Consider the following 27,688-nt stretch of genomic DNA (forward strand, 5'->3'; position numbering starts at 1 on the left):
ATGAGAACTTAAATAAAAAATCAGGGTGTAAGCTCTGGACGCAGCCACGGTGCCTCTGCTAAATAGTCTCAGGAAGGAACTTGTTTGGAACATTTGCACCCCCCAATAGAAAACGCCACATACAATATTGTGTCCATTATATTATCTTAATCAGAGAGCAAAGCATCCTGAGAAGAACAACTGTGGAAACACAGTAACTGTTCTGTTTTAAAGGAAGTTCTGTTAACCATGATGGTTGTCTGAGGGTTTAAAAGAGGATTAGGAAAGGGTTTTCTAAAAATAAAATAAAAAGGTCTATTATGTAATGTACTTTGGTAGAAATGTTACCAGACAATAGCTGGACTTATAGGTTGATGTCAGGGGGACTTGATGCTAAACATCTGTTAGTCATTATTATATTTCAAATAGAGTCCTTTCATGTATTTGATTCTGAAACAGATGCATGTCACACTGCGACTGATTCATATCTGTATTATATCGATATAATGATACTAGATATCCTCTTAGATTCTGGATATCATAAAATGACATAAGTGTTGTCTTTTCCTGGTTTTAAAGGCTGCATTACAGGAAAGTGATGTCATGTTCTGAACTTTTGACACACTTCGTTATACTAGAGCCAGGATCTGGCCGAGGTTTCTGCCTCCTCTGCGCTGTCCACCAAATGCTAGCTGTTTGGGGGATTGTTGGGTCTCTGGAAATGATAGTGTGGTCTAGACCTACCCTATCTCAAAAGTGTCCTGAGATAACTCCTGTTAGGAGCTGACACTATCAATAAAGTTGAGTTGAATATCCACATTACTGATTGATTATAATGATTATTTATCAAAAATGTCACTGTAAATATTTTGTGAGCTCACCAACCATACAATTTGCATATCAAGGTATTCGGTAGGGGTGCACAATTCAGTAAATGTCACGATTCGATTCAAAATCGATTTTTGATTCAAAAATGATTCTCGATTAAAAAAACGATTCACAGTATGTAAATGTTTACATTTTACCAGCCACTCAATAGATTACCATTGTTTTTTTGGCTGATGAGTGAAGCAAATCTACCAGCCACTTGCATATTTTACCAGCATTTGGCTGGTAAATGGGGCTAATTTTGAACCCTGCCTGTGAGAATACCACAACTCTGTCTGCCATCTGGTGCCCAACCACTCCACCTCCACCACCAGACCTCCACCAGACCTCCACCCTCTGGAGCAGTAATTTTCAACCACTGTGCCGCGGCACACTAGTGTGCCGTGAGAGATCGCCCTGTGTGCCGTGAGAAATTATCAGATTTTACTTAATTTGTCCAACAACTTTTTTTATTGAGTTACTGCAAATAATTTGCCATTGTTGCGCATCTGTGACTGCAATATGATGACTGGCAGAGAAATTAAATACTATTCTGTATCAGTAGGGTAGGTGACAGTATAGCGCAATAATGACCTTGTTGATTTAAGACATTAGAATTACTGCCAGCAGGGCTCCTGACTGTGACCAAAATTTGAGAGTGTGCGACTTAATTTTACATCCAGTCTCACATGTGCGACCAGTAAAAAAATGTCGGTACTTGAGAGCCCGTAAACGCAAGTTAATCTGTCAAAATTGACAGGGAGCGGAGCTCTGACACAAACACACACACTCGCACACACGCAGAGCTGCAGACCGTGCAAACTACGTCGGCTCTGCAGTTTGGTTGAAGTCACAGTGAGTCACGGAAATGCAGATAAAGTGGTTTTAAGTGTGGTTACAGTTTTTCATAACTTAATGCAGACCGAGTTTGCTGCGATATGATATTAATGGCGAGCCGAAAGCGGTCGCGGTGCTGTTGATGTTGCACTTCCTCGGAGCAAAGCAGCCAGGCACAACGGTGGTTTCTCTGCCCTGGTGCGAGACTGACAGGCTGAGGTTGTAAGGCAAGGCAACTTTATTTCTACAGCACCTTTCAGCAACAAGGCAATTCAAAGTGCTTTACATAAAACATTAAAGAACAATTAAAAAAATAATATAAAATTACAATAATAAATATATATATATATATATATATATATATATATTTGTTTTTACTGTCATGACAGCGATGGGGCTGTCAGTTTACCTTATATGTTGCATCTTCAAAAGTGACACTGAATTTGAAACAGCACATTGGAATTTATGCATCTATTATCAAAGTATTTATTAGTAATAGAAATGTGAAAATTTGGTTAGCACGTTGAGTTACGGTGTGTGTAGGGCCAAGATCATTGATGTAAGCCTGCAAAAGCAATGGATAGATTTTTATAAATTAAAAATGCAGATTCTGATCTTATTAGGCTACAATGTGTCATTTTGTAACATTTTTGGTTGGTGGTGTGCCGTGGTATTTTTTGAATGTAAAAAATGTGCCGTGGCTCAAAAAAGGTTGAAAAACACTGCTCTGGAGGACCAGACGTCTCAACAACGTTCTCTCACTCACTGTGTAGGCTACATGTCAAGGGCTATGTTACATCTCGGACAGCTGTTCGTACTAGTTGATTATGCTGCAGATGAACATTTGACTCATCTATCATCTCTGTATATTATACGGGTCTTGTGTTGCATGTTTTTGAGGCATTGTGTTGGTAGAGTGTGTCAGTCAGATGTAGGTGCAGCCACTAGAGGGCGACATGACCCTAACACCCTAACCCTCACCAAAGAATTTCTAATATAGGTTCAGGGATGTTTCCGGTCCTGTGACTAAGGGTCCTTTCAAAATAAAGCTCGGGCCCATTAAGCACGAGGCAAACCAAAGTTAGAATACCGATCAGATTCAGCATCAGGGTTGATTTTTTAGATAGAAATGTTAGGCTTCGCTGCTGATGAATGGGACCATAGCCGCTGTGTCAGTGGGACGTTTTGTTAGTAGCCTAGTGATGATGCATTTTAAACTTTATCACAATCAAATATTAATCACTAAAACAGCTTTCTGTTTGTTTGACTTACTATTAAGTATTACTCATTACCACAAACTTCATAATGTGTATAAAGCCTTTATTCTATCTATAAACGTGTTCTGCTCTTGTTTTGAAACGGTGCCCCGGAAGTGTTTTCGCTGTACGTACTCTTCATTGATTGGCTGTGTTGCCGCTGGTGCTGATGTGGTGTTCTGAAGCGGGCGAAGCGGCTCGTTGATTCCGATTCTTGTTTTCCACCGGACTGACTCTCTCGGCCAGATCCAGAACCATGCCTCACTATCACACCTGGGAGGAGTTCGCACGCGCAGCAGAGAAGCTCTATCTGACAGACCCCATGAAGGTGAGCCTCTACACCTCCGAACCAGCTTAGCATGCTAGCTGGATAGCCTGTTAGCTGGGGGTTAGCCTGTAAGAGCCGTGCGTGTGACGCTGTAGGTGAGTCACTGACGTCAGCTGTTGTGTTTCCAGGTGAGAGTGGTTCTCAAGTACAGACACTGCGACGGAAACCTTTGCATCAAAGTCACCGACAATGCCGTGGTAAGTGACGTCATGTTTACCTGAACTGTTTAGTAACCATAGTTAGTAACACGTGACACCATAATGTTTCCATAATGTTAGAACACACATACTTTGTACTCAAAGATACTTAGTACCTGAAAATACTTAGCTGTAATCTGTAGTTTTCTGTTGATTGATTGATTGATTGATTGATTGATTGATTGATTGATTGATTAGCTGAATGCATCAATCACTCACAATCATCATTAAAGTAAACAAAAATACAATCTTTGGTCACCATACAACTGTGTGTGTGTGTGTGTGTGTGTGTGTGTGGACACATTGAGAAGGAGATACTTCTCTGTAAAAGTGGAAGTTGTTGTTTAGGGTTCCATGTTTGATATGTGACTGTAGGTATAGTGATGTGAGATTATTTTCAGCCCATTGACGGTAATGGTGCTGTAGCTATCCTTGTCCTCATGTAGTCTTTTGTCCGTCCCTGCAGTGTTTACAGTACAAGACGGACCAGGCCCAGGACGTGAAGAAGATCGAGAAGCTCCACGGGAAACTGATGAGACTCATGGTGTCCAAGGAGACGCACAGTGGCTCCATGGAGACGGACTAAAATGCTCCAGAGCAGAGGACACAACGGTTGTTAGAGCACAGGACCATCACAGTGCCATGTGGAGTCTGGGGGGCGGTCAGGCTGGTACATAGATGTTTTACCACCAGAGATGTGATAGAAATATACATCAAAATCTTTCTTTCTTTTTTTTATGAGACTTTCAATAAAAATCACATTACCCTGCTTTTCCTTATCAGGCATTGTGATCACATCCCTGATGGTATGACTAAAGAAGGGGAGTGTAGGCTGCTGGGAGATGTGGGGGCGGGGGGGGTAGTGTGGGACAAATCCTCAGCTGCAGTGTGAGCAGCTCTGGCTCCTTGATTTCTGTAGAGGAGCTGCATTTAATTTCAGTTTTTTAAAGAGGACGGGCATGGAGACATTACATGTCTTTTCTATTCACATCTATGTAGCGATGTTGGATTCAGTTTCAGCACAGCGGTTGGTTCCTTTTTGTTTTTTCCTCCTGGACTCGTGCCACACAACTGGAGCAGGAGCTTCTGATTGGCTGGCGACAGTGTGGAGGAACCCCACACACCTCCTAATGCCATTTTGTCAACTGAGAATCATTGTTACTTGTTCAATAAACGTTTATTTACCCCAGTACAGCCAGTGTCTCTCCTGTATACATCTGGTGTTGTGTTTATGAACCATAAATATCTGCATGATTAAGGCTGCGTTCACACACACTCGGACTCTCTGGTGAAAACGCAGATCTTTCCATTTATTTGAATAGGGGTAGTGTGTTTAGGCTGCAGCGGTGGAGGCTGAAAAACTGCAGCAGCTCAAGGAAAAGTTGCAACAGATTGAACTTGTGGAGAAGCTCCCCCTGTGTCCCGCTGCTGTGGCCAGTCAGGTGCACGTGGATCAGACTCGGTCGTTGTGTTTTGAGGCGGTGTGAGAGTCCTGTACAGGAAACCTCTCTGCCACAAGGATGTTTTAAAACACCAAACACAAGCTCTGAACTGCCCAGGACTTAGCGGAACAGCTGACTGTTGTCTTTTTTTCTTTCTTTCTCTGCGAAATGAAGTTGCCTTCAAGTGTGGAAACGTCCGGATCTATAAACCATCTGACGGAAAAAACAGTAACTGAGAAACCTAAATTCTACTTGTGTTATGTTGGGGGGTTAAAGAACATAACAGGACACCCATTTCAGTGACACTCCCAATCACTGATGGCTTGCTTTGGTGTGAACCATAGCCTGGTCTGAAGCTCTATGGGACGTCCTGTGTTGCGTAATGACAAAGCTGAGCAGTGCTCTGAGGAAAGAGAATAACAAAAAGTTGCATGCTATAGTTCTCTCTCTGTCCTTTTAATTGTGTTGTATGTTTTTAAATGGACCTTAGATCAAACAATAAAGCTATCATCATCATCTTAAAACTGCACTATGTTCAATATTAATGGTAGAAAAGAAATATTGCTTTACAGTTTTCCCCGGTCTGTGCGCTGTGAAGATCATTTCTTCATTCTATATTTCGGGTGAATGATTTGTTTTGAACTGCAGTAATCCCCTGAGTTATTAACTCAACCCACTTTGTCCACATTCGCAAAGTACTACATTACCCATCATGCACCTCTGGTATTTCCCCACGGCAAGTCAGGTCAGTCAGGTCTCGGGAAGAAGTGTTTCCCTTCTTCATGCTCGCAGAGTAACAAGCAGCACACGTGTTGGATCACTTGTCCGCGTGGGCATTAAGTCAGTAGGTGAGTAACTAATGTTACTATGAGCTACTAAGTAACGGTATAGTAACGTTACAGTGTAGAGACGTTACAGTGAGACTGGAGGAGTGACGGGCTGGCTGGATGGGACCAGCAGAGAGTTTTTTAATACATTTATACATTTTAGTTTCCTCAGTGTAAACTTGTAGGCCTATATATGTATTTTTTCCTCATCTTATTATTATTGAATTGTATTATTCTAGACGCTCATGCCAATAAAGCAATTTGAATTTGAGAGACAGACTATTGATCCCAAACTGGGACATTTCTGCAGAATGTTACATTAACATTACCATATCAGCTTACGTAACATCACCGTGAACTTTAGTCAGAGTCCGGGAACACTGCTGTTTGGCGCTAATGAGGGCAGTAATGGAGCCAGGGGCTAATCACGTGTCCCATCCTAATGCTGTCAGCTGGCCACAGCAGCGCTGCCTCTTAGTTTTCTCTGAGCTCATTAAACTACACCACAGTCACTCACTCCACACACTTTAATGAGCCTTTATGATTTGGTCCATAATAACTGTCTTTTATGAAGGTAGAACAACTCTTTAATGGTGCAGTCATTACGTTATGTGATTTAGGATGACAAAAAAAGTCTGTAGTTCTCAATCATCCATCTCAACCCTGTCTGTCCCTCCCTGTCCCTGACCATGCCTCCCTGTCCCCATCTCCCTGCCTCCCTGTCTCCCCGTCCCTCCCTGCCTCCCCGTCCCTGCCCCTCCCTGTCCCTTCCTGTCCCCGTCTCTGCCTCCCCGTCCCATCACCCTGTCTGTCCGTGTCCTTGCAGCATGTTGACGGAGGTGCTGGTTGCTCTGCTGGTTGGAGGGCTGCTCTACTTCCTGGTCCAGAGGAGCAGGACCCAGGTCCTGAGGACAGAGGACGGCTGGTGGGGGGCCGGAGCCCCCCCTGATGGAGGGGAGGACATCACCATTCGTCCCTTTACAGTCAGCACCAGTGCTGAGGAGCTGGAGGTTGGATTCCTTCTCCGTCTGTCTCGCAGTCTGTCAGTCATGCAGTCCTAGCCATTCCTCATGCTGTCCCTGTGTCCCTGTGTCCCAGGACCTGTACAGGAGGATAGACCAGACTCGGCCTGTCCCCTCTCTGGAGGACAGCCACTTCACCTACGGCTTCAACTCCCAGTGCCTGCACACGGTGCTGTCTTACTGGAGAAATGGCTTTGACTGGAGGAGACAGGTGGACAGACTCAACCAGTACCCCCACTTCAAAACCAACATCGAAGGTGAGCAAGCTCTGCACACCATAAAGTGCAGACCCAAGCATGTGCAAACAAAATGACATGAATTGCATTTGGGCCAGACATATGAATGTGTGTGTGTGTGTGTGTGTGTGTGTGTGTGTGTGTGTGTGTGTGTGTGTGTGTGTGTCCCATAGAATTGGTGCGACCCACTAAAATGCTCCAGAGCAGCAGAGACATTTATTTAATTTATGAATTTATTTTAAATTCCGGATGACATCCCTGCTGAAACATGTCCGGTTGTATAGTTTTTGGTTTAGAAGCCTTTATCGATGATTTCTGTCGGTATAAAGTCCCGCTACATACGCAGTAGTACAGAGACAGCTACAGTACAGCACAGGTGAGGAGATCGCTGACCAATCAGAGCAGTTTTTTTAAAGAGACACAGGGGAATACAGGTGCAGCAGCTATGGGCACTGAACATATGAGGAACAGGTGAGGGAGCGGTTCAGCGGCGTGTGGCGGTTACATGTCAGAGCTGACATCAGCCCTGATGTAAAAATTCAAATAAATCAGTGACTGCACAGGCAATTAAGTGATATTCCTACAGTGGTGTTCTTGACATAAAATTAAGACCCTCTTTGTCTGGGACTGAGATATCAGCTCCTAAAGTCGAACGATCATCCACAATCTCAAGTTTCATTTTGTCGTTTATCGCCGCCTTGGTCTACGTCAGCTGCCATTTTCCCGTTCTCGATCTCCATAGATATGTGGCTGATGTCCATGAAGACTCCAGTTACCACTGCACAAAGGATGGACAAACCATTTCAAGGATAAATACAAGGAGAGATAGTAGAATGCAGATATACTAGTGAAATAATAGGCATGTAATATCCTACCATCTGGAAGGAGGTATACCTTCCGAAAACGTGCCCGGTCTAACAGATACCTGAGATCATTTGTACCATCAGCTGTGGGGTTTCTCAATAAACTCTAGGTCATCTGCCATCCCTGCCATTTCACAGCATATACTTATCATCTTAAGTGTAGTGTACATGTGTATTTATGTTTTTATCTATTTACTATTTTAGGTTTTATGTGCTTTTTTGTGTTTATGTGTTGGCTACATGTTGTGAACCAAATTGCCCCTTGGGGACATCAAAGACATTTCAACTTTCAGGTTCAACTTATCACAACGGAATCAAGGCATTTTTTTGATCGCAACATTCCATAGATTGTTTGGTCTCCACTACTGACACACTCCTGAAGAAGATATGTGCCTACCTCTAACCTGCATCACTCTAACCATCTTCCAGGCATTGATATCCACTACCTGCATGTGAAGCCCAAGGCGGTGCCAGAGGGATCCACTGCTCTTCCTCTGATCATGGTGCACGGCTGGCCGGGCTCCTTCTATGAGTTCTATGGGTTGATCCCTCTGCTAACAGAACCATCAGACCCCAGCCACCTTGTGTTTGAGGTGGTGTGTCCCTCCATACCAGGCTACGGTTTTTCAGAAGCACCACATAAGAAAGGTGAGTCTGGAAAGTTGGTTTTCTTGCAGACATGGGAATATATTAATGCCAGATGTGGGAATAGAATGAATATGCAGATCACATGTACTAGTATATGCAAGGTTATTGGAAACACCACTGATGAAAAGAAACCGTTACTCCCAGAATTTGACTTTACGATTGAAATGTCCATTTAAAAAAACTTGACGTGTGCGTGTGTTTCTACAGGCTTTGATTCCGTGTGTGCCGCACACATCTTCCACAAGCTGATGAAACGTCTGGGCTTCCAGCAGTTCTACGCTCATGGAGGAGACTGGGGCTGGCTGGTCACTACCAACATGGCTCAGCTGGAGCCCAGGTAACACACACACACACACATACACACACACACACACACACACAGTCTTTAGAGATGCTGAAATAAGGTGTTACTCCAGTTTTTCTCTCCAGGAGCGTCAGAGGCTTGCATGTGAACTTTGCCCCACCCAATCCGGGGCTGCCCATGACCCTGTCCATCATGCTGGGCCGTCATTTCCCTAAGCTGTTTGGCTTCACCGACTTAGACATTGAGCGTCTCTTCCCCTGCATGGAGAAACTGGTGGTGGAGTCCATCAAAGAGTCTGGCTACATGCACATCCAGGCCACCAAGCCTGACACCGTGGGTAAGGACCTGAAAACAGGATCCACTGGCTTCAGTCCGGTCTAAAAAAAGGTCCATAGAATCATTTTTTAATCAGCAAATCCATCTCTCCCCTCAGGTCGAGGACTAAATGACTCCCCAGTGGGTCTGGCTGCCTACATCTTGGAGAAGTTCTCCACGTGGACGAGCCGCGACTTCAGGGACCTGGAGGACGGAGGACTCACCAGGTACAGAGAACACAGCAGAACATAATGGAGCCAGTGCTAGTCATAGTCCGCTGTGAGTAGCATCAGTGGCAGTAGCACGTCTATGTATCAGCAGCAGCCAGGCTCCTCTGTCGCATTACTATCCCAAAATATTAACATAGACAACAGATGATGGGCTCCTCATTACTGTAACCTCTGTGTGTGTGTGTGTGTGTGTGTGTGTGTGTGTGTGTGTGTGTGTGTGTGTGTGTGTGTGTGTGTGTGTGTGTGTGTTGCAGGAAGTTCTCCCTGGATGACCTGCTGACTAACGTGATGATCTACTGGACGTCTGGCTGCATCGTCTCCTCCATGAGGTTCTACAAGGAGAACTTTGGCAAAGGCCTGAACGTGCCTCACTCTAAGTGAGTGATCCAGTGTTCTGGTGCTGAAAGAGCAGATGTTCACAGTGACAGGACCTACTCGTTTCAATGCTACTAATCATGAGTCACAAATAACCTTTCAAAGCACATACAATGAAAAGATCAAAGTTGAGCAGGACTGTACCAGTTATCCTGTTGCAGCATGCAGCATGCAGACCATTGGCTGACTGTGCTGGCCTGTTGGCTGATCTCCCCCGATCCGACTCATCAGGTGAAAGGTGTGGCTGAGGTGATAACATGTGTGATGTCTCCTCACAGGATCCCTGTGGACGTCCCCACTGGCTTCGCCTGCTTCCCCAACGAGCTGATGCACACTCCCAAACTGTGGCTCAAACAGAAATACCGCAACTTAGTGACCTTCACGCCTATGGCCCGCGGCGGCCATTTTGCCGCCATGGAGGAGCCCCAGCTGATGGCCGAGGACATCCAGAACTTCACCAAGACAGTGGAGAAGCGCCGGGCTGTGTAGTGATCCAATAACATGACAGCTAAGATTAGAAACCTGTGCTCACTGACCAATGACACACCTGCCATGCTGTCTTAATACCCATAAGGCAGTAGGTGAGTCAAGGCTTCAAAACAAGAGCACTTATTGAAATAAAAATAAAATCTATTTCTCTAATCTATGGCATGACCCAAAAGTATATGGGCTAAATTATTCAATCTGAAGGACACGCTTAATGAATGAAGGTGCTGATGATATTGTTATGCTGCGTTAATATGAGACAATGTGTGAAACTTTAACAGTGAAAGAAGCTAAACGGACAGAGCAAAAGGTGAATTGATTGGATTGTCACAATGGGCTTTTTATTATTAGTTCAGTGCTATTCAAGTTATGCAGAAAAGCACTATAGCAGGTGTTGTAAAGACACTTAACCCCTAGTTGCTCCAGAGGCGTGCGACCTCTGACATATATAGCATTGTAAGTCGCCTTGGATAAAAGCGTCAGCTAAATGACATGTAATGTAATGTAATGGACGGTGTTGCTGTGGTCTGGAGGAGGAGCTGTGCTGGGGGTCCCTAACACTTCCACAGCTACACGAGACCAGCACTGAAGCCTCCCTCAGAACTCCCCTTTACAACTCCCTCAGCTTTGTAGTATTAGCATTACACAGTTTACTCAGCAGCTGCAGATGGGAGGTCAGGGGCCACCTGGTGGTATTGTGTTGACAGCCTGAACAAGGTGCCAGACATTCCTCTCACTGATAACACTGAGCCTCAGACCTCTGAGTTAGGCTGGATTTCTTACAACTCATTCCATGTCTTTAATGTAAAACACAGCTGTTTTTGATTTTGCATTCACTTTACATCCTGTCTCTTTGATCGACTTTGATTTGCTTAAAATACTACAATTCACACTGCTTTCTTTATTGATGTACCAACTGTGAAAATAAAGAATAAATCACCATGTTGATCTTGAAGAAGCTGATTCCCATCTGTACTGCAGAAAGTGATTTAGTTAAATGATGAAAATGATTTGGTTATATTTAGAAAAGTGACATTAACAGCAACTGCACAAAAGGTAGATAATGGTGCTTTCAGGTGAGGTGACTAGTTCTATTAATGCTGCTGTGTTGACTGTAAACAGGGATGCAAAATAAAAAGATTCATAAAGCCAAGACGATGAAAATGCGTCTGTTACAGATGTGTTCATGTAATCTCCGCATGTGCAGAGTCTTGTGATGTCTCCAAACGGGCTTCCTGTCCTGACGAGGCTGTTGAACATGATGGGATGCCCTGAATGTCTTCAACAAACCAAAAGCCTCTCTTTGGTAATGGTCAATGTCGCAGTGCCCCGGGCTTCCAGCCCCACCCCTGTCCAGTCGTGAGCAGAGCTCTGAGTTTCCCAAGCCCCCCAGTGCCCTGGCTCGGGAAACCCTCCCAGTGCTGCACTCCCCCAGGCCTGACAGTCTGCCGCCTGCTCTTCTTGGCAGCAAACAGCCAAGGGAGGATCAGGACGAGCGGGCGGCTGAGATAAGGACCACATGAAGTTCCCCACATTACCTCACCCGATAAGGAAACGAGTCGAGACAGACGGAGAGAGAGAGGGTCAGACTGGGAGGAACTCTCTGGGTGGACTCTGATGCGCAGAGAGGCAGCCAGGGATTGTGGGATTTTTAGGGGTCTGAGTGGAACTGGGCACCTACAGAGAGAGAGGTGGAGATCCTTGAACAGGACGTCCTCAGTAGCTACAGAATGATGAATGATTTCAGCTGTTGTTGAGCCAGTTTTTACACCAGATGTTTAAAATGCTCCGATGGAGAGATGAGCTCAGACTGTGTGTTTACCAAAGCACTTAGTGGATGATACTTCCACAACAAACACAGGAAAGCAAACCTCCTTCCAGCCAATGAAAATAGACTGAGCCAAAGTGAATTCAGTGTTCAGGGGAGTCTGCTCCAGCGCTTCGGCAGCAGCCATGGCCGTGAATCCTCTGGAAGGTCTCATGTCGGTCGCGGCGAGGCACCAGCTGGTCTCCAGCCCCACCGCTGAGCCACAGAGGCAGCAGAGCCCAGCATCCCCGCACGCACTCAGGCACAGCACACGCAGCAGCCGGGAGCCCAGGAAGTGGGTGAGTCTCAACCTCAAAGACTGAGCAACCTTCATCATCAGGATATAAAAAGGGAAAATGGCAAGGAAAGGTACTTAGTCAAATGTAATCCCTCACAGGAAAACTCTGGTGGGAGGGAGAGCAGGCAACACTTAAACTACGCCACTAATCCACATCACACTAACTTATTAGTGTGATGTGGATTGTTTAAGATGTGTAGAGTTAATAGGAATCTCCCTTTTTCATGAAGGGTTTGATTTAAGAGAACTTAACTGAAGTTCTGTTAACTTCAGTAAACTAATGAAGGAAGAGCTGTAGAGGACTGAAACGGATTTGTGCTTGTCAAGCCTGTTTCACATGTTCAGGAGCCGTTCTGAGGAGTGTTTGAGAAACTGTTCTCCATAGTAATCTCATGTATCTAACAGCTACAAACTACACAACTTATTCATTTTCAGTTTCTCTCAGTGCCATAAAAGTCAGTAGATATCCTATAGTTAAATGTGTGACCAGTTAATAATAATAATAATAATAATAATAATAACCATAATTCTGTCCTAAGTCTCTAATGAAAGTCAGAATTATGAAAGAGGGTTAAAAAGGGGGATCTGATGATTCTGTATGCAGATAATACACACTGCAACAGGAAGTTATATTTTAGAGTGAACTAATTAGCAGAATGTGCAATGTTATTTTATCAAAGTAAGTAAAAGGACATTTTTCATATTGGGACAGAATCACTCTTCTGTGTCACTGTATTCTAATGTCTCCGAGCCATTTGATTGGCTGTAAACACGTCTTCTGCTGCAGGTGCAGTCTGTGTGTGGGTCCAGGTCAAACTCTGGTTCTGGTTGGGAGTCTGCGGTCCAGTCCAGGACACTGAGGAGTCAGCACTCCCCAGAAAACGCAGCGCGAGAGCGGAGCCGCGTTCGCAACCTCCGCCAGGCCTTCCACAGCCTGCAGGTACCCGGACGTTCACTCCCCCCCTTTCACTGAGTCAACACTGAACATCAACATTCACTCTGAGCCATTCCCTGCTAGTTTGTGTCTTAGCACCTGCTTCCTGTTTGGGCGTTGAATTCAGTTTGATGAATTTATTTTGATGGTCCTGAGTGTTTTGCATGCAGTGCCTTATCATAGATAACAGCTAGATGGAGTTATAATCAAGTCTTGAACCAGAACCCTAGCCTGGAAACCAGAGAAATCTGCCAGCTCACTTTTCATTTGCTCTGACAGATACATTCAGACAGACTTCCAGCCGACCTGGCCCTGGGCAGACCAATCACAACCGTTTATCTCACATGGGGCGGGTTTAAGACAATGACTGACAGAGGAGCGTCATGATTGAACGTAGTCTCTGTCCAGCGCACCACACCAGGCTTTCTCCTTCTTGAAAATGGACCAAGCACCGCCCCAACTTGCATGGTTGCTCAGAGCCTCGTTGTTTTGTTGCTCTGATTGGTTGTCGGCTACGTTTTGTTGCTCTGATTGGTTGAATGCCCAGTTTCGTTGCTCTGATTGGTTGTACGTCTATTCAATTGCTGTCAGAGGCATTTTGGTCTGTGTAATTGATAATGCCCCTTGAAAATTGAAAATGCATTAAGAGGTTCCAGACTTATTAGTGAATTAGTGTGGCAATATCAGGCTACCAGAACACTGACGATAGTGACACTAAGACCTAAATCCCTAGCAACAGGTAGCATTACAACACCGAAAATTAAAGAGATGATCGGCGATTGGTTTTTCCTACGGCTATATTAAAGGTGCTCTCAGTGATGTGACGCGTTTTTTAGGCTACAACATTTTTCGTCACATATAGCCAGTGTTGGGAGTAACGGCGTTTAAGTATAATGGCGTTACTAACGGCGTTATTTTTTCAGTAACGCAGTAATCTAATTAATTACTTTTCCCGTCGTTGCAACGCCGTTATCGTTACTGAGAATGTAAAGTGGCGCGTTACGACAATTTGGTTGAATGAAGCGAGGTGTCAGGCAGCAGGCTACACATCAGCTGCCGGGAGAGAACAGGGGTCGGGAATGCGATGATGATTGGCTGGGTGGGCGGATGCCCTGCTCACGATGTCTCACTGCACGCTCTGACTACCACTAAACCAGCACTACTTCTCACTCATTGAAATTACTTCTCACTCATTGAAATTAAAGGCAAGACTGTTTATATAACATGCACGCTATGCCCAGGAAAAGACTTTAACTCCAATCTTATGAAGCCCCTTACATCAACACATGCTAACAGGACACTTGCTGCTGCTGCTAACCCAACCCCCCAAGCCCAAATGCAGCTAGCGTGAGCTCCAGCCAAGTAGACGGAGCCACTCTGGTAAAACAAGCAACGGTCGATTTTTCGGGTCAGCAACAGGTGACCAAGGCCAAGCTGAACACATTGATTGCAAGGTATGTTGTTGAAAACATGCTACCCCTGTCCACTGTGGAGTCTGACTCATTCAGAGCTATCCTAAATACCAAATCAAAATAAAATACTGTATATAGTGTTTTTATTCTTCAATCAGTTAATATAAACATATTTGACGTTATAGAACGTAATAGGATTATAGAACATAAAAAATAACGTCACAGTTACTTTGCTGAGTAACTAATTACTTTTACAATGTGGTAACTGAGTTACTAACTCAATTTTTTTTGGGAGAAGTAATTTGTAACTTTAACTAATTCCTTTTTTAAGTAAGATGACCAACACTGCATACAGCAAACATCTCCTCACTATCTGCTAGCTGTCTGTCCCCTGAACACACTGTAAAAAACATCTCCTCACTATCTGCTAGCTGCCTGTCCCCTGAACACACTGTAAAAAAACCATTAATCACAGGGACCAGGGGATTTTAGAGCAGGTTGTCGTCTCTGTGCCGTGGATCCAACGCCCTTCATCTCCTTCCTCCATATGCCTGCTCAGCAATACTCTGCGCTCCATCAGAGTAGTTAACATTCTGGATATGATTTGGATTGTAATATTAAAGTTATACAAATATTAATTGAGTTAATAAATTCTAAAGTGTGGCCTAGATCAGTTGTTTTCAACCTTTTTTGAGCCACGGCACATTTTTTACATAAAAAAAATCCCACGGCACACCACCAACCAAAAATGTTACAAAATGACACATTGTAGCCCAATAATCAGAATCTGCATTTTTCCTTTTTAAAAATGTATCCATCGCTTTTGCAGGCTTACATCGATGATCTTGGCCCTACTGCTTACATCCTGGCACTGTGGGATGCGCGCGAAAGGTGGCAGCAGGGCTCCAGACTAACGTTTTTCACTAGGAGCACAGTGGCCCCCAAATGAAAATTTTAGGGGCACAACCGAAAGGGGCTGTAGAAATAAAGTTGCCTTGCCTTACAACCTCTGCCTGTCAGTCAGTCACCAGGGCATAGAAACCACTGTTGTGCCTACTCGGCTCCGAGGAAGTGTACGTCAACAGCACCGCAACCGCTTTCGGCTCGCCATTAATATCATATCGCAGCAAACGCTGTCTGTGTGAAGTTATGAAAATACTACTCTATATGTCACAACCCTGACCTTTGCAGGACTTTTCATCCCAGTGGACTTTTCTTTGTTGTTGTTGTTGTTGTTGTTGTGGTCTTCCTCATCCTTTCTGTCATCTTGCAGCTTCAGCATTGTTAGGACAGCAACACGCCTCTGTGCCGTTTTTTATTGACCCTGATTCTGATTGGTGTAACCATTTTGAGGCTTCAGCTGGATTCATACTATATTTTCTCTTTTTGTGTTTTTCTTGTTGTTCTGCCAAAAACAACAAACAGGAGCTTCTTGTTGTCATGAGGTTGACATTTTCTTTCCTAATGCTCAATTTTACATCGTACAGCTCACAAGACTGAATTAAAAACTAGACGTGGTTGAACTAGGTGTCTCTGTTATTAGCATCTGATGTGTTAACCTGAATGATTCCTCCTCTGTCCTCAGGCTGCTCTGCCCTCCGTCCCCCCAGACACCAAACTGTCCAAGCTGGATGTCCTGCTTCTGGCTACCAACTACATAGCTTACCTAACAGAGACACTGGACCAGGGGGGGGCGTTGGCTGAGCACACGCTGCCCTCCCGGCCGGGTGGATACCTGCATCCTGTTAAGGTAAGGACAGGAACAATCAACGTGCTCACTCTTCTTCATGGTCAAAGACTTCATATCTACTGTATGTATCTCACTTTGTCACACATCCAGTAACCTGTAACCAACAACATTACAACATTACAACATTACATATGTCTGTCAGGTGCACAAACAAAGACTGTGATATTAGGGTTAGATTACTGGCTTATTTTAGTTCAACACTACTCAAATAAGGGGCTTCAGTTAAAGGTCACAGCATTGAATGGAAGGCGTTACGCTAGTTGTGGGTTCAGAGTGACTGACGGACACCACTGATCATCACAGGCTTTAAAAAAAAACACTTATCTATCTGACATTTCCCTTTGGAACCAGCCGGTGGCCCCAGAGTGGCGAGGACCTGTATTTGGACCGGCAATAATAATAATAATAATAATAGGCAAACACACTTTTTTTCATGCAGGTTTTGTTATGAATAGTATTAAAGTTCAGACTGATAACGAGGACATTAAGGGTAACGATTGATTGATATATGCACAGTTTTAAAGACAGATATTTAGTTATTTACACTGTGTTCTGCTGTTATCTAATGCTAGGGTATTTGATGCTATCCTGTATTCCATGCAGTCGGGCCATCTCCTCGTCCTGCGCTCCGTAGCAGACAATGTGACGGTGAGACAGCGCTGATTAAATATTAAGAACAAATTTTTATTTAAGATTTGAGTTGGAGGTGTTTATGGAACAGTTATCACTCAGTACAAGCACAAATAACACTGCTGGATTTCATCTTCATGGTAAAGTGGATGATATGGAGTGAAGAAATGTGCGTGAGGCATCAATACTTGAAAATATTATGAGTAATAGTTATTCCCATTTACTCTCTGCAGTCTGACTTCAGTTCACCACCTCACCATCTGCGTCACCAATTCCTATTTTATCTCCAAAATGTGCGTACGCATGGGTCAGAGTTTGCGTGGAGGACCGCACATTCTCCTGTCAAGTTTGTTTTTTATAAATCACAACCTTTGCGTGGGAAGTGGCGTACGCACATTTTCAGCCACGTTTTGTGCGTACGCCACGTTTAGAAATGAGACCCCTGATGATTTTCTAACAGTGTGTTTGTCTCTCTGTCTCTGTCCTCAGAAGTGGCCCATGCGTTCCCTGCTCTACTGTGGCAGCGTAGGAGAGCTGCTGTCAGGAGTCCCAGCCAATCAGATGCCTCCACCTGGACGGGACAGGGCACAGCCACTGACCCCTGCTGCAGAAGCAGAGCGGGAGTGATAGCAGAGCCCGGGACAGGCCTCTCCCAGGGTTAGCTCCAGTGATCAGTAACTGTCAGAAGCTACATGCCTGCTCGCTACCCCCTTCCCGAAGTCAAAGCAAGGCAAACATTTGAATATTCTGTAGGGAGATAAAAAAAATAAGCAGCAGTGGTTGGTTGGTTGGTCTAATATTATAATATAATAATATATAATAATAATGAATGACAGTGAGCATGTTTATCTCTGCCTTCATTTCACATCTTGATTAAACACAAAACTGTATGTGCAAAAGCCTGCAATGAATTATTTATTTATTGTCTGTATAATGCACCCACACACACCCCCACACAAAATATGACCTCCTTAGCAGAGGTAAAAGACTATAAACATTTCTTTAATAAAACACTTGTTTTCAGCAGAGAATATTCTGTGTAATAACCTCCAGCTGGGCAAAGTGGCGGTAAGAAGAGAGCCATTCCCTCAGCACCAGCATGTTCTGGGTCTTAGTTAGGGGGGAGGTGAGAGAGGAGGCTTGTTGTAGGAACACAGCTGCTATCTGATCACTTCAGAGATCTGCAGTAATGGCCACTTAGTTCTCATTACAGCTGCCACAGAATGTTAGCTTACTTTGAGTAAAACACCGTCTACAACAACAGCTTGTGTGTGTGTGTGTGTGTGTGTGTGTGTGTGTGTGTGTGTGTGTGTGTGTGTGTGTGTTAAAACCTCAGAACTGCCACAGAGCCCAGCACACTTTTAGATCAAAGCTCATCAAAGATCAAATTTAAGGATATTCTAGTCTTTGAATTGTCAAATCAAAAGGATTATTTTTCCTCTGGCTTCATGCACCTGACACTACTTTGTGAAAAGAGTTCCCACCTTACATGATGAAATAACACATGACATCCTGACATTTCATGTGTTTCTGTAAGTAGGTCAAAACTTTAAGCAAGTTCAAAGTAAAAGTATCCACCACAATAGTTACAAATATAGGCACAATTTGACAGCTGCCCTCCCCTTTTCACAGTATTTGTAGTTTCTGTATCTCAACTCATAATTTACTAAGTATCATATCTTGTTGCTGTATGATTACATTGTAATTGCAAGATAAGAGCTCAGCAATGAAAACAATCAAATAATTCATGTAGATATGTGTGTAGGCTAGATGGAAGAAGCTCTCTCCTCCTTGAACAAGATGGGCTCAGCTCCACGAGCAACAGGCCAGCGTTCAAGGCTAGCTCTATAAATCTGTCCAAAGGGGGCCGGCTGCCCGAGTTCCCCTGCACCGAACACTACTCGGCCAGAGGTTACAGAAGGACAGGAGAACCAGACCAGACCCACTGCTGCATTTATTAACTGCAAAGAGACCAAGACATCATTGTGAAAAGCTTACTGTGCCACGGTCCTGGTTCTAACACAGACACACTTCAGTATGGTCAGTGTCACCATCCTGTCAGCCAGCCAATCACTTACACAACAGCCATGTCTTCTTTTTAATGATATATAGCAAGGTCCAAACTATGTAATCTTTCTCACAGGACTTACAAGCCTCATCTGTCCAAGCCTTCTGTATAAAACAGTTGTAGCAAAGGATAGTAAAACTGAGTTACAATATATTATACAGAAACAAATAAGGACCAATAAAAAAAATATACACTACCGGTCAAAAGTTTTAGAACACCCCATTTTTTTAGTTTTTTATTGAAATTTTAACAATGAAATGTAAGTGTGAACTGCCTGAGGTTAAAAAAAAAGTAAGGTTACCCAAAACTGAAAAATAATGTACATTTCAGTATTTTACAAAAAGGCCTTTTTCAGGGAACAAGAAATGGGTTAACAAAGTAAAGCTGTTCTGCAGCAATGGAGGTTGATCAAGCTTTGAAAGTTGGTGCTACCAATTCCCACAGGTGTTCCAACTGGTCTGGATTACTTACAACCCCCTCTGTCTGTTTGGATAAAAGTATTGTTGGAGCACACTGTGGTACCGTACCCTCATGAGCATTATATGAACAGTATTGTACTGCAGAAAGTAGTGTGTGTCATATAATGTGCCCATGTAAATGTGGCTGTATACCTTTAAGGACATTCTGCTGCGTCCCTACGCACGTACGCACGTGGCACCTGTAACATAAGACACACGCAGTTGTGGAGAGTTAAGTTTTAGCACCTGCCTGTATGTTACCTGCACGTTTGCTTAATACAAGGGATTCTTTCAAGTATAACACTTGTGTGGACATTTGAATTCTTTACATGGTGTCAGAAGCGTTTGACGGACACATTGCTTCTTCGAAGAGATGGCCAAGTTTCATCCTCCGGAAAGTTCTGCTTTTGATCGTCCAAATGAATGGGCTGACTGGAAACAACGTTTCCTGCGATTTCGGTTGGCCACTAAACTGAGTAAAGAGGACGGCGAAGTGCAGGTCAGTTCGCCGATTTATGCCATGGGGCCTGAGGCTGAAAACATTTTCAAGTCTTTCACCTTCGAGACGGACGGGGATGAGAAGAAGATTGACGTTGTGTTGGGAAAATACAACGCATACTTCTACCCTAAACGCAACGTGATTCACGAGCGCGCCTGCTTTTATCAGAGATTGCAGCGGCCCGGTGAGAAAGCTGAAATGTTTATCAGAGCCCTGTACGAGTTGTCAGAACACTGTGACTTCAGTGTAAACAAGGACAAACACATCCGTGACCGCATTGTGGTGGGCATTTTGGACAAAGAACTGTCACGTAAATTGCAGCTAATGGCTGATCTTACACTTGCCCAAACCATTACAACTGTTTGCCAGTCCAAGGAGGTTGCACTCCAAGTTCACCTGCAGGGTGAGTCACACGCAGCGGTGCAGGAAATCCGCGGGAGAGGATTAGGCAGAGGAAATCCCAGGTGGAAACCTAAAAAGAGAGAAAATGATCAAGGAGACTCGAAATGTGGAAAATGTGGAAAACTGAAACACAGAGATCCGGAAAGGTGCCCAGCCATGAACTCTACATGCAACAAATGTAAGAAGGTGGGTCACTGGGAAAAGAAATGTTACAGTAAATCAGTCAGATAAGTGACAGAGACTGTTTCACAGACACCATACTTCCTGGGTGCAGTCACCAATGAAAACAGAAGTGATGAACAATGGACAATACAGTCTACAATTGGAACAACACCGGTCAAATTTAAAATTGACACGGGTGCAGATGTAAACATTATGGGAGAAGAGACGTTCAAGAAATTGGTTCCAAACAAGAAATTGGAGTCATCTAATGTTGCACTGTGCAGCCCAGGTGGTCAGTTGGACTGTTTAGGAAAGTTTCAAGCCAGCACAGAATATAAAGGAAAGCCATACTCTTTTCCAGTATATGTCATCAGTGGCCAAAACGCAAACAATCTGCTAAGCAGAGTCACAGCAGTGATGATGGAGCTTGTGAAACGTGTCGAAGAAGTCCACAAAGCATTCGGTGAGCATGGAACACTCAAAACCGAGCCTGTAAAAATACTGTTAAGAGATGACGCCAAGCCATACACAGTGCACACTGCTCGTCGCGTTCCGTTGCCTCTACTGCAAAAAGTAAAAGAGGAATTAAAACGCATGGAGGAAAATGAGGTGATTGAGCCTGTGACTGAGCCCACTGACTGGTGTGCGCCTATGGTACCAGTTCCAAGGAAAAATGGGAAGGTGCGCATCTGTGTCGATTTGAAGAGGTTAAACGAGGCTGTAAGGAGAGAGAGGTACGTCCTTCCAACTGCTGAGGAAATTACTGCTAAACTCAGTGGAGCAACCATGTTTACGTCACTGGATGCTGCCTCCGGGTTTTGGCAGATACCTCTACACCCAGAAAGCACCAAGTTAACCACCTTTATAATACCCTTTGGGAGATATGCATTTAAAAGACTCCCATTCGGAATCTCAAGTGCTCCGCAAATCGAAAAATGACCGAGACCCTCACCGGCCTGGAAGGAGTGGGTATCTTCATGGATGATGTCCTTGTGTATGGAGATACTCCAGAGCAGCACAACCAGCGTCTCAGCAAGGTGCTGGAAAGGATCGAGTCAGCCGGCCTGAAGTTAAACAAAGAAAAATGTAAGTTCAGGCAGGACCAGCTTCACTTCTTGGGCTAAGTCATTGACAAATCAGGTGTGAGACCTGACCCTGACAAAGTCGAGGCAATCCGCGAGCTCCCACCACCACAGAACGTGCAAGACCTAAAGCGGATTCTGGGCATGTTTAATTACTTAGGAAAATACATTCCCAACATGTCTACAGTGGGTTAGCCACTTTATGAACTGTTAAAGTCTAAGTCAGTATGGACATGGGACCACTCTCAGCAGGAGGTGTTCCAGCAGATAAAAGACATCCTGTCCACTTCTCCAGTCCTGACGTTTTACGATGTGAACCGCCCCACTGCTGTCTCCGCCAACGCCAGCAGTTATGGCATAGGCGGAGGACTACTGCAGCTGCATGAAGGGGACTGGAAACCTGTGGCATACTGCTCACGTCGTCTGTCTGATGCCGAGACCAGATATGCACAGATTGAGAAGGAGTGTTTGGCGAGTGTCTGGGCCTGTGAGAGATTTGAAAAGCATCTCATCAGAAATCCATCAAAAAGTCCAGTCCTGTCAGCTGTGCCGTGAGATGAAACTCAGCCAGCGGAAAGAACCTCTCATCTCTACCCCCTTACCTGACCGGCCTTGGAAGAGACTTGCTATGGACCTGTGTGATCATGACAAACACACTTACCTTGTCGTGTCAGACTATTTTTCCCGGTTTCTGGAAATACGTCACCTGCCGACGACTACTGCCTCGCAGGTAATCTTGAAGTTGAAGGCAGTGTTTGCCAGATTTGGCTGTCCAGACGAGGTTGTGTCTGACAATGGGCCTCAATTTTCATGCCAGGAATTTAAAGACTTTGCGCGAGAGTTTGACTTTACACACATCACCTCAAGTCTACACAACCCTCAAGGGAACGGACATGCAGAGAGTATTCAGACCGCTAAAAGAATCTTGAAGCAGAAAGACCCTCTGCTCGCCCTCATGTGCTTTCGGTCAACGCCTTGCACCACCACAGGCGTCAGCCCGGCAGAGCTACTCATGGGCCGGAAGATAAAGACAACCCTTCCAACACTGGAGGCAAATTGACAGCCCCGATGGCCTGATCTGGAAACTGTCGGGACCAAGGATGCGTTGGAAAAAGGGAAACAAGCGTTCTACTTTAATCAGCACCATGGAGCTATGCCTTTGCCTTCGTTACAGCCAGGTGATCCTGTCCTCATGAAGCTGGACCATCAGAAAGCCTGGAGAACACCTGCCGTTGTCTCTGGAGGCAGCGTCACAACACGCTCCTTTGTCATTGAAACACCCCAGGGAGCAACTTTGAGACGCAACAGGTGTCACTTGCAACAGGTTCCTCTGGCGGCTGGAGCCACACATCCTGTTACTCCAGACAGAGTACAGCAAGGAGCTGCCACGCAGCAGCCTGACCCCACAGTCTTTGCTGAAACTTTTGCAGCCCCCAGTGTCGAACCGCCTGACATACAGACTGGACTGGTCCATACCGGTCTGGTAGACTGAGTAAACCTGTTGAAAGGTTGAATCTGTGACGGAAAATCACATGTTCGCTGTGATGGTGTGGCTGTTTTGTTCATTTTTTGAGCCATGGACTATGGGGAGGGGAAAAGAGAAATTAAGGGAAATGTTTATTAGTAATTCTGTGGACTGACAAGTTTATTGACACTATGAAGATAGCTGATGTTATAATGCTCGTTACTATAATGCACAGAGTTATGTTTGATGAGTTAAGTCAACTGATACTAGTGCCTTACTGTTTAATCAAATGCAGTACCTTTCAAATGTTCAGTTATTCAGGAACAGTCAGGATATCTTTTGATTCTGGTTTATTCTCAGAGAAAGAAACAAAACTTAAAAGGGGAGATGATATATAATGTGCCCATGTAAATGTGGCTGTATACCTTTAAGGACATTCTGCTGCGTCCCTACACACGTACGCACGTGGCGCCTGTAACGTAAGACGCACGCAGTTGTGGAGAGTTAAGTTTTAGCACCTGCCTGTATGTTACCTGCACGTTTGCTTAATACAAGGGATTCTTTCAAGTATAACACTTGTGTGGACATTTGAATTCTTTACAGTGTGTTGCTATAAAAATGGCGGGAAAAAGGCAATTAACAATGGAAGAGAGACAGACCATCATAACACTTAAGAATGGTGGTCTTTCCTACAGAGAAGTTGTGAAGAAAGTCAAGGTGTCAGTGAGTACAGTATTGTTCACCATCAAAAGGTACTTAGGAACTGGGGGAGACTCTGACAGGAAGAGGTCTGGCAGACCCAAAGCCACAACAGAATCAGAAGACAAGTTTCTGAGAGTCAACACCTTGCTTGATAGGCAGCTCACAGGACAACAGCTTCAAGCACAGCTTAATAGTGGTCATAATAAGAAGTCTCAGTTTCAACTGGAAAGAGAAGACTTGGAGCTGCAGGTTTGATGGGTCGAGTTGCAGCAAGAAAGCCATTGCTAAGATGTCAGAATAAGAAAAAGAGGCTTGCCTGGGCCAAGAAACACTGCCAGTGGACTACTGAAGACTGGAAGAAGGTGTTATGGACTGATGAATCGATGAATTGAAATCTTCGGTTCATCACGCAGGATTTTTGTACGCCATCGAGTAGGTGAACGGATGGTTCCTCAGTGTGTGACATCAACTGTCAAACATGGAGGAGGAAGCGTGATGGTCTGGGGCTGTTATGCTGGATCCAGAGTCGGTGATTTGTACAGAGTGAAAGGCACCCTGAACCAAAACGGCTACCACAGCATTTTGCAGTGCCATGCAGTACCCTCTGGTATGCGCCTAGTTGGTCAGGGGTTCATCCTACAGCAAGATAATGACCCAAAACATAAGTCCAAGCTATGCCAGAACTACCTTAGCAAAAAAGAACCAGATGGTAAGCTTAAAAACATGGAGTGGCCAGCACAGTCACCAGACTTAAACCCCATTGAGCTGGTTTGGGATGAACTGGACAGAAAAGTGAAAGCAAAGCAACCTACAAGGGCCACACATTTATGGGAACTTCTGCAACAGAGCTGGGAAGAACTTTCGGAAGAATATTTGATTTCCATTGTAGAAAGAATGCCACGAGTGTGTTCAGCTGTTATATCTGCCAAAGGGTTTTTTTTTAATGAGTCAAACATTTAGAATATATTTTGGTTTATAAATTGATTCCATGATTTCTTTTTTAACTTAAATTGTTCATTTGTTCTATTCTTTCATTTCAGAGTACAATAAGATATTGAACTGCATGAATTTCAATAAAAACCTGGAAAAATTGGGGTGTTCTAAAACTTTTGACCGGTAGTGTATATATATATATATATATATATATATATATAGGTTTACACCTATATTTATGTTAAACTGCAGCTTTTATTCAGAAAGTGCCAGTTCCAGTGCAGACGCTTCTTTCCATTTATAAACGGAAGTCTTCGGACACTTCCCTCAGCGCCACACTGAACACTCACACTGGAACTTTCAATTGGTTCAGTACTACCAGCTTTCCATTCCTAAACTGGGCTGACACCTCTCAGGTCTTCGCATGCAACTGTTCCTGGACCTCCACTTCAACTCTTCCACTCCTTTCAGCACTTCTACTTAAACTTCACTCAACTAAATCTATCGCTACTGCTGCTGCTAATGATTCCAGTGTGTCCACTAAGGCTGGGTGATAGTGATAGTAATATGATCATTTATCATCTTTCAATGGAATCCATGTTGTGAAAAACTCTGATTGAGATTTGGTGATACGCAGTTACGTTGTCATAAATGTCAGTAACAAGCACATTAACTCCTCAGGAAGTGTTCTCTGAAATACCTCCTGAGGGAATATAATTTGCAGAGTTTTGGTTTCCTAATTAAACTTTACATTACCCACAGTTCAATGTGATTATCATCAACTGGATTAGATATGAAGATATGAAAGGACCTTTAACGGGTAAGATTTCAGCCAGGTCGGCCACTGAACATTTTCAACTGCTATTTTGTATCAGTGAATTTAGCTGAATTAAATTCAGTGGCCACATGGAAACATCAGAACTCTGTAAGGAATGTATCATCTATTTGAAATGTTTAATTCTAGTAGAATTTTAAGTGTATTCTCCGTTATTGACACCAGTTAATGAGTTAATGTGCTTCAGTGCTCAGTGGAGCTACAGCATACATTACAGCAGGTGCAGAATGCACTGCAGGCCTGTGGCTGCGTGTGTGTGTGTGTGGTGCTCATGCTTCCATGTAAAGACAGCTATTTCTGCCACTGGAACAGGTTCAAGAAGTCTGCCCCCTCATCCCCTCATGTTGGGAGATAATCAACATATTTTCCCTATCTCCTGCTCATTATGGCTGGGACACGCTGATTCCACGCTGGATTTATGGGGCTCTGAGACCACACTCCCCCTCTCTGGCCGGGGCTTTGCTGGAACAGATGAGGAGGATGAAGAGGAGGAGGGGAGGGTGGAGGAGAAGAGGAGAGAAACCACTACTGGACGGTAGAGAAAATAAATATAGAAATAGGAAAGAAGGAGGACAAAGGGGAACAACAGGGGGAGATAATGAATATTGTGTGACCCTGGAAGATTACGCAAACATAGCTCTTCCACGTTTCTCTCTTTTATTCAGCTTACCTTGATAGGAAAAGGTCAGTGTGGAATTTTAGAGCATTGAGTTTATAACATTAGCTCCCTCCTCACATGGGTTAGGGTTAGGGGTTGGGCTTCACACAAAATGTGGGTTCTGCCGTTTCACTTAAGTTCAGCCAATCAGATTGTGTTGTTGAATGTCTAACATACAGAAGCGTCATATGTGACTGAGGAGACACGTCCTGCGCTCCAAAAGGTAGTTGGTGGAGCCTCAGTTAGTGAAGTTAAAGAAAGCTGTTAAACATTACCACAGGGCTGTAGTCAGACCATCCTAATCGTGTCTAAGTGCAAGACCAGGTCCAGTCCAAGTCCAAACAGAGTCCAGTTCTAGACCATAATAGGCAACAGTGTCTTTCCAAAACTAATATAGTGATTAAGGAGTTAGGATGGATCTATACACCAGAATCTTCTAACATCAAACTGATCAATTCAGAGTGTACAACTGACCACTGATCAGCAGCCAGGACCAACTGACCCCTTCTTATTAACCGAGTCCAACAAGGCATGGGACCAAGACATCAAAAAGTGGACTGGAGCCTGGACTCGGGAACTCCGGCCCTGCTTCACAAACACGGATTATCAGACATCCATGAAGCCTAATGGCACTCAGGAGAAATGTTATGCTGTGGTGTGTGTGTGTGTGTGTGTGTTTGTGTGTGTGAGAGAGGAGAGATCATGTTCACAGGTCTTTATGCACTCTGTAGTGCATTGTTAAGGCATAGCATAGCAAAGCTTCTGAAGTATGCTTTGTAATCATCATTTGGTTGGTATGAAGCATTTTATAGAAAGAGTTTCTAACATGCCCTGCTTCCTCTGCTGCTCTGCACCAAGGCCCAGTCCAGTCAGCCTCCTGGATAAGTATATTATTAGAGGGGACCAGATGAGTGTATTAATAGAGGGGACCAGAGTCAGTGTGACCCAGCAGGGGAACATCCAGCTGACCACCAGCGCTGCCACTGATAACATCAGGATGTTGAGAGCAGCCGCTCGCTCCCCTTTCATTCTTTCTCTTTTATACCTTTAGGTTTTGCAAATTAGATGAATACTTGTGTAGTTCTGTAGTGATGATGTGAAGGGGGCAGTCATATATGCTCCTGAACCTCCTTCAGGGTGCTATGGCTTGTGCGGGGGCAATAAAGGCAAAACAGCTACTGAATTTGTCATTATCATCATTTTTAATATCATCTCAAATCAGGTCCATCAGTCTTATAAATGGAATAGTCACACATCCAAACAACAGTTTCAAAGGCATCAGCATATCCCATCATCTTCTCTCAGCTGATTGGATGTGAGCCATTCACCTGTGGACAGATGTTTGGCTCATATTTAATATAAAAGTACATCAGACACAGAA

At 44.2% G+C, this 27,688-nt stretch overlaps 3 protein-coding genes across 3 annotated transcripts; all 3 read left to right on the forward strand.

Annotated features, from left to right (window-relative positions):
• Positions 1 to 3,061: 3,061 nt before the first annotated feature.
• On the forward strand, positions 3,062 to 4,658 carry srp9 (signal recognition particle 9). Its single transcript, XM_028604530.1, has 3 exons — positions 3,062 to 3,267; positions 3,396 to 3,464; positions 3,931 to 4,658. The coding sequence occupies exons 1-3, from the start codon at positions 3,196 to 3,198 to the stop codon at positions 4,048 to 4,050; spliced, it is 261 nt and encodes an 86-aa protein (XP_028460331.1). The 5' UTR covers positions 3,062 to 3,195; the 3' UTR covers positions 4,051 to 4,658.
• A 967-nt stretch (positions 4,659 to 5,625) lies between these two features.
• ephx1 (epoxide hydrolase 1, microsomal (xenobiotic)) lies at positions 5,626 to 11,154 on the forward strand. The gene is made up of 9 exons (XM_028605398.1): positions 5,626 to 5,754; positions 6,560 to 6,743; positions 6,832 to 7,012; positions 8,284 to 8,502; positions 8,710 to 8,839; positions 8,932 to 9,143; positions 9,240 to 9,348; positions 9,606 to 9,728; positions 10,005 to 11,154. Exons 2-9 carry the CDS (start codon positions 6,561 to 6,563, stop codon positions 10,213 to 10,215), a joined length of 1,368 nt encoding a protein of 455 aa, XP_028461199.1. The 5' UTR covers positions 5,626 to 5,754; position 6,560; the 3' UTR covers positions 10,216 to 11,154.
• Positions 11,155 to 11,617: 463 nt separating this feature from the next.
• tcf23 (transcription factor 23) lies at positions 11,618 to 17,945 on the forward strand. The gene is made up of 4 exons (XM_028605399.1): positions 11,618 to 12,318; positions 13,105 to 13,257; positions 16,249 to 16,413; positions 17,533 to 17,945. The coding sequence occupies exons 1-4, from the start codon at positions 12,166 to 12,168 to the stop codon at positions 17,668 to 17,670; spliced, it is 609 nt and encodes a 202-aa protein (XP_028461200.1). The 5' UTR covers positions 11,618 to 12,165; the 3' UTR covers positions 17,671 to 17,945.
• The last annotated feature ends 9,743 nt before the right edge of the window (positions 17,946 to 27,688 follow it).

Source organism: Perca flavescens, chromosome 18, assembly GCF_004354835.1.
Source record: "Perca flavescens isolate YP-PL-M2 chromosome 18, PFLA_1.0, whole genome shotgun sequence".
In the NCBI taxonomy this organism is placed as follows: Eukaryota; Metazoa; Chordata; class Actinopteri; order Perciformes; family Percidae; genus Perca; species Perca flavescens.

Bases quoted from the DNA above. Each gene is read 5' to 3' on its own strand.
- srp9 (XM_028604530.1), top strand. From the start codon at position 3,196: ATGCCTCACTATCACACCTGGGAGGAGTTCGCACGCGCAGCAGAGAAG. The intron at 3,268-3,395 runs GTGAGCCTCTAC...TTGTGTTTCCAG, and splicing joins ATCTGACAGACCCCATGAAG to GTGAGAGTGGTTCTCAAGTA. The intron at 3,465-3,930 runs GTAAGTGACGTC...CCGTCCCTGCAG, and splicing joins AAGTCACCGACAATGCCGTG to TGTTTACAGTACAAGACGGA.
- ephx1 (XM_028605398.1), top strand. From the start codon at position 6,561: ATGTTGACGGAGGTGCTGGTTGCTCTGCTGGTTGGAGGGCTGCTCTAC. The intron at 8,503-8,709 runs GTGAGTCTGGAA...GTGTTTCTACAG, and splicing joins AGAAGCACCACATAAGAAAG to GCTTTGATTCCGTGTGTGCC. The intron at 9,729-10,004 runs GTGAGTGATCCA...GTCTCCTCACAG, and splicing joins CTGAACGTGCCTCACTCTAA to GATCCCTGTGGACGTCCCCA.
- tcf23 (XM_028605399.1), top strand. From the start codon at position 12,166: ATGGCCGTGAATCCTCTGGAAGGTCTCATGTCGGTCGCGGCGAGGCAC. The intron at 12,319-13,104 runs GTGAGTCTCAAC...CTTCTGCTGCAG, and splicing joins GCCGGGAGCCCAGGAAGTGG to GTGCAGTCTGTGTGTGGGTC. The intron at 13,258-16,248 runs GTACCCGGACGT...CTCTGTCCTCAG, and splicing joins AGGCCTTCCACAGCCTGCAG to GCTGCTCTGCCCTCCGTCCC.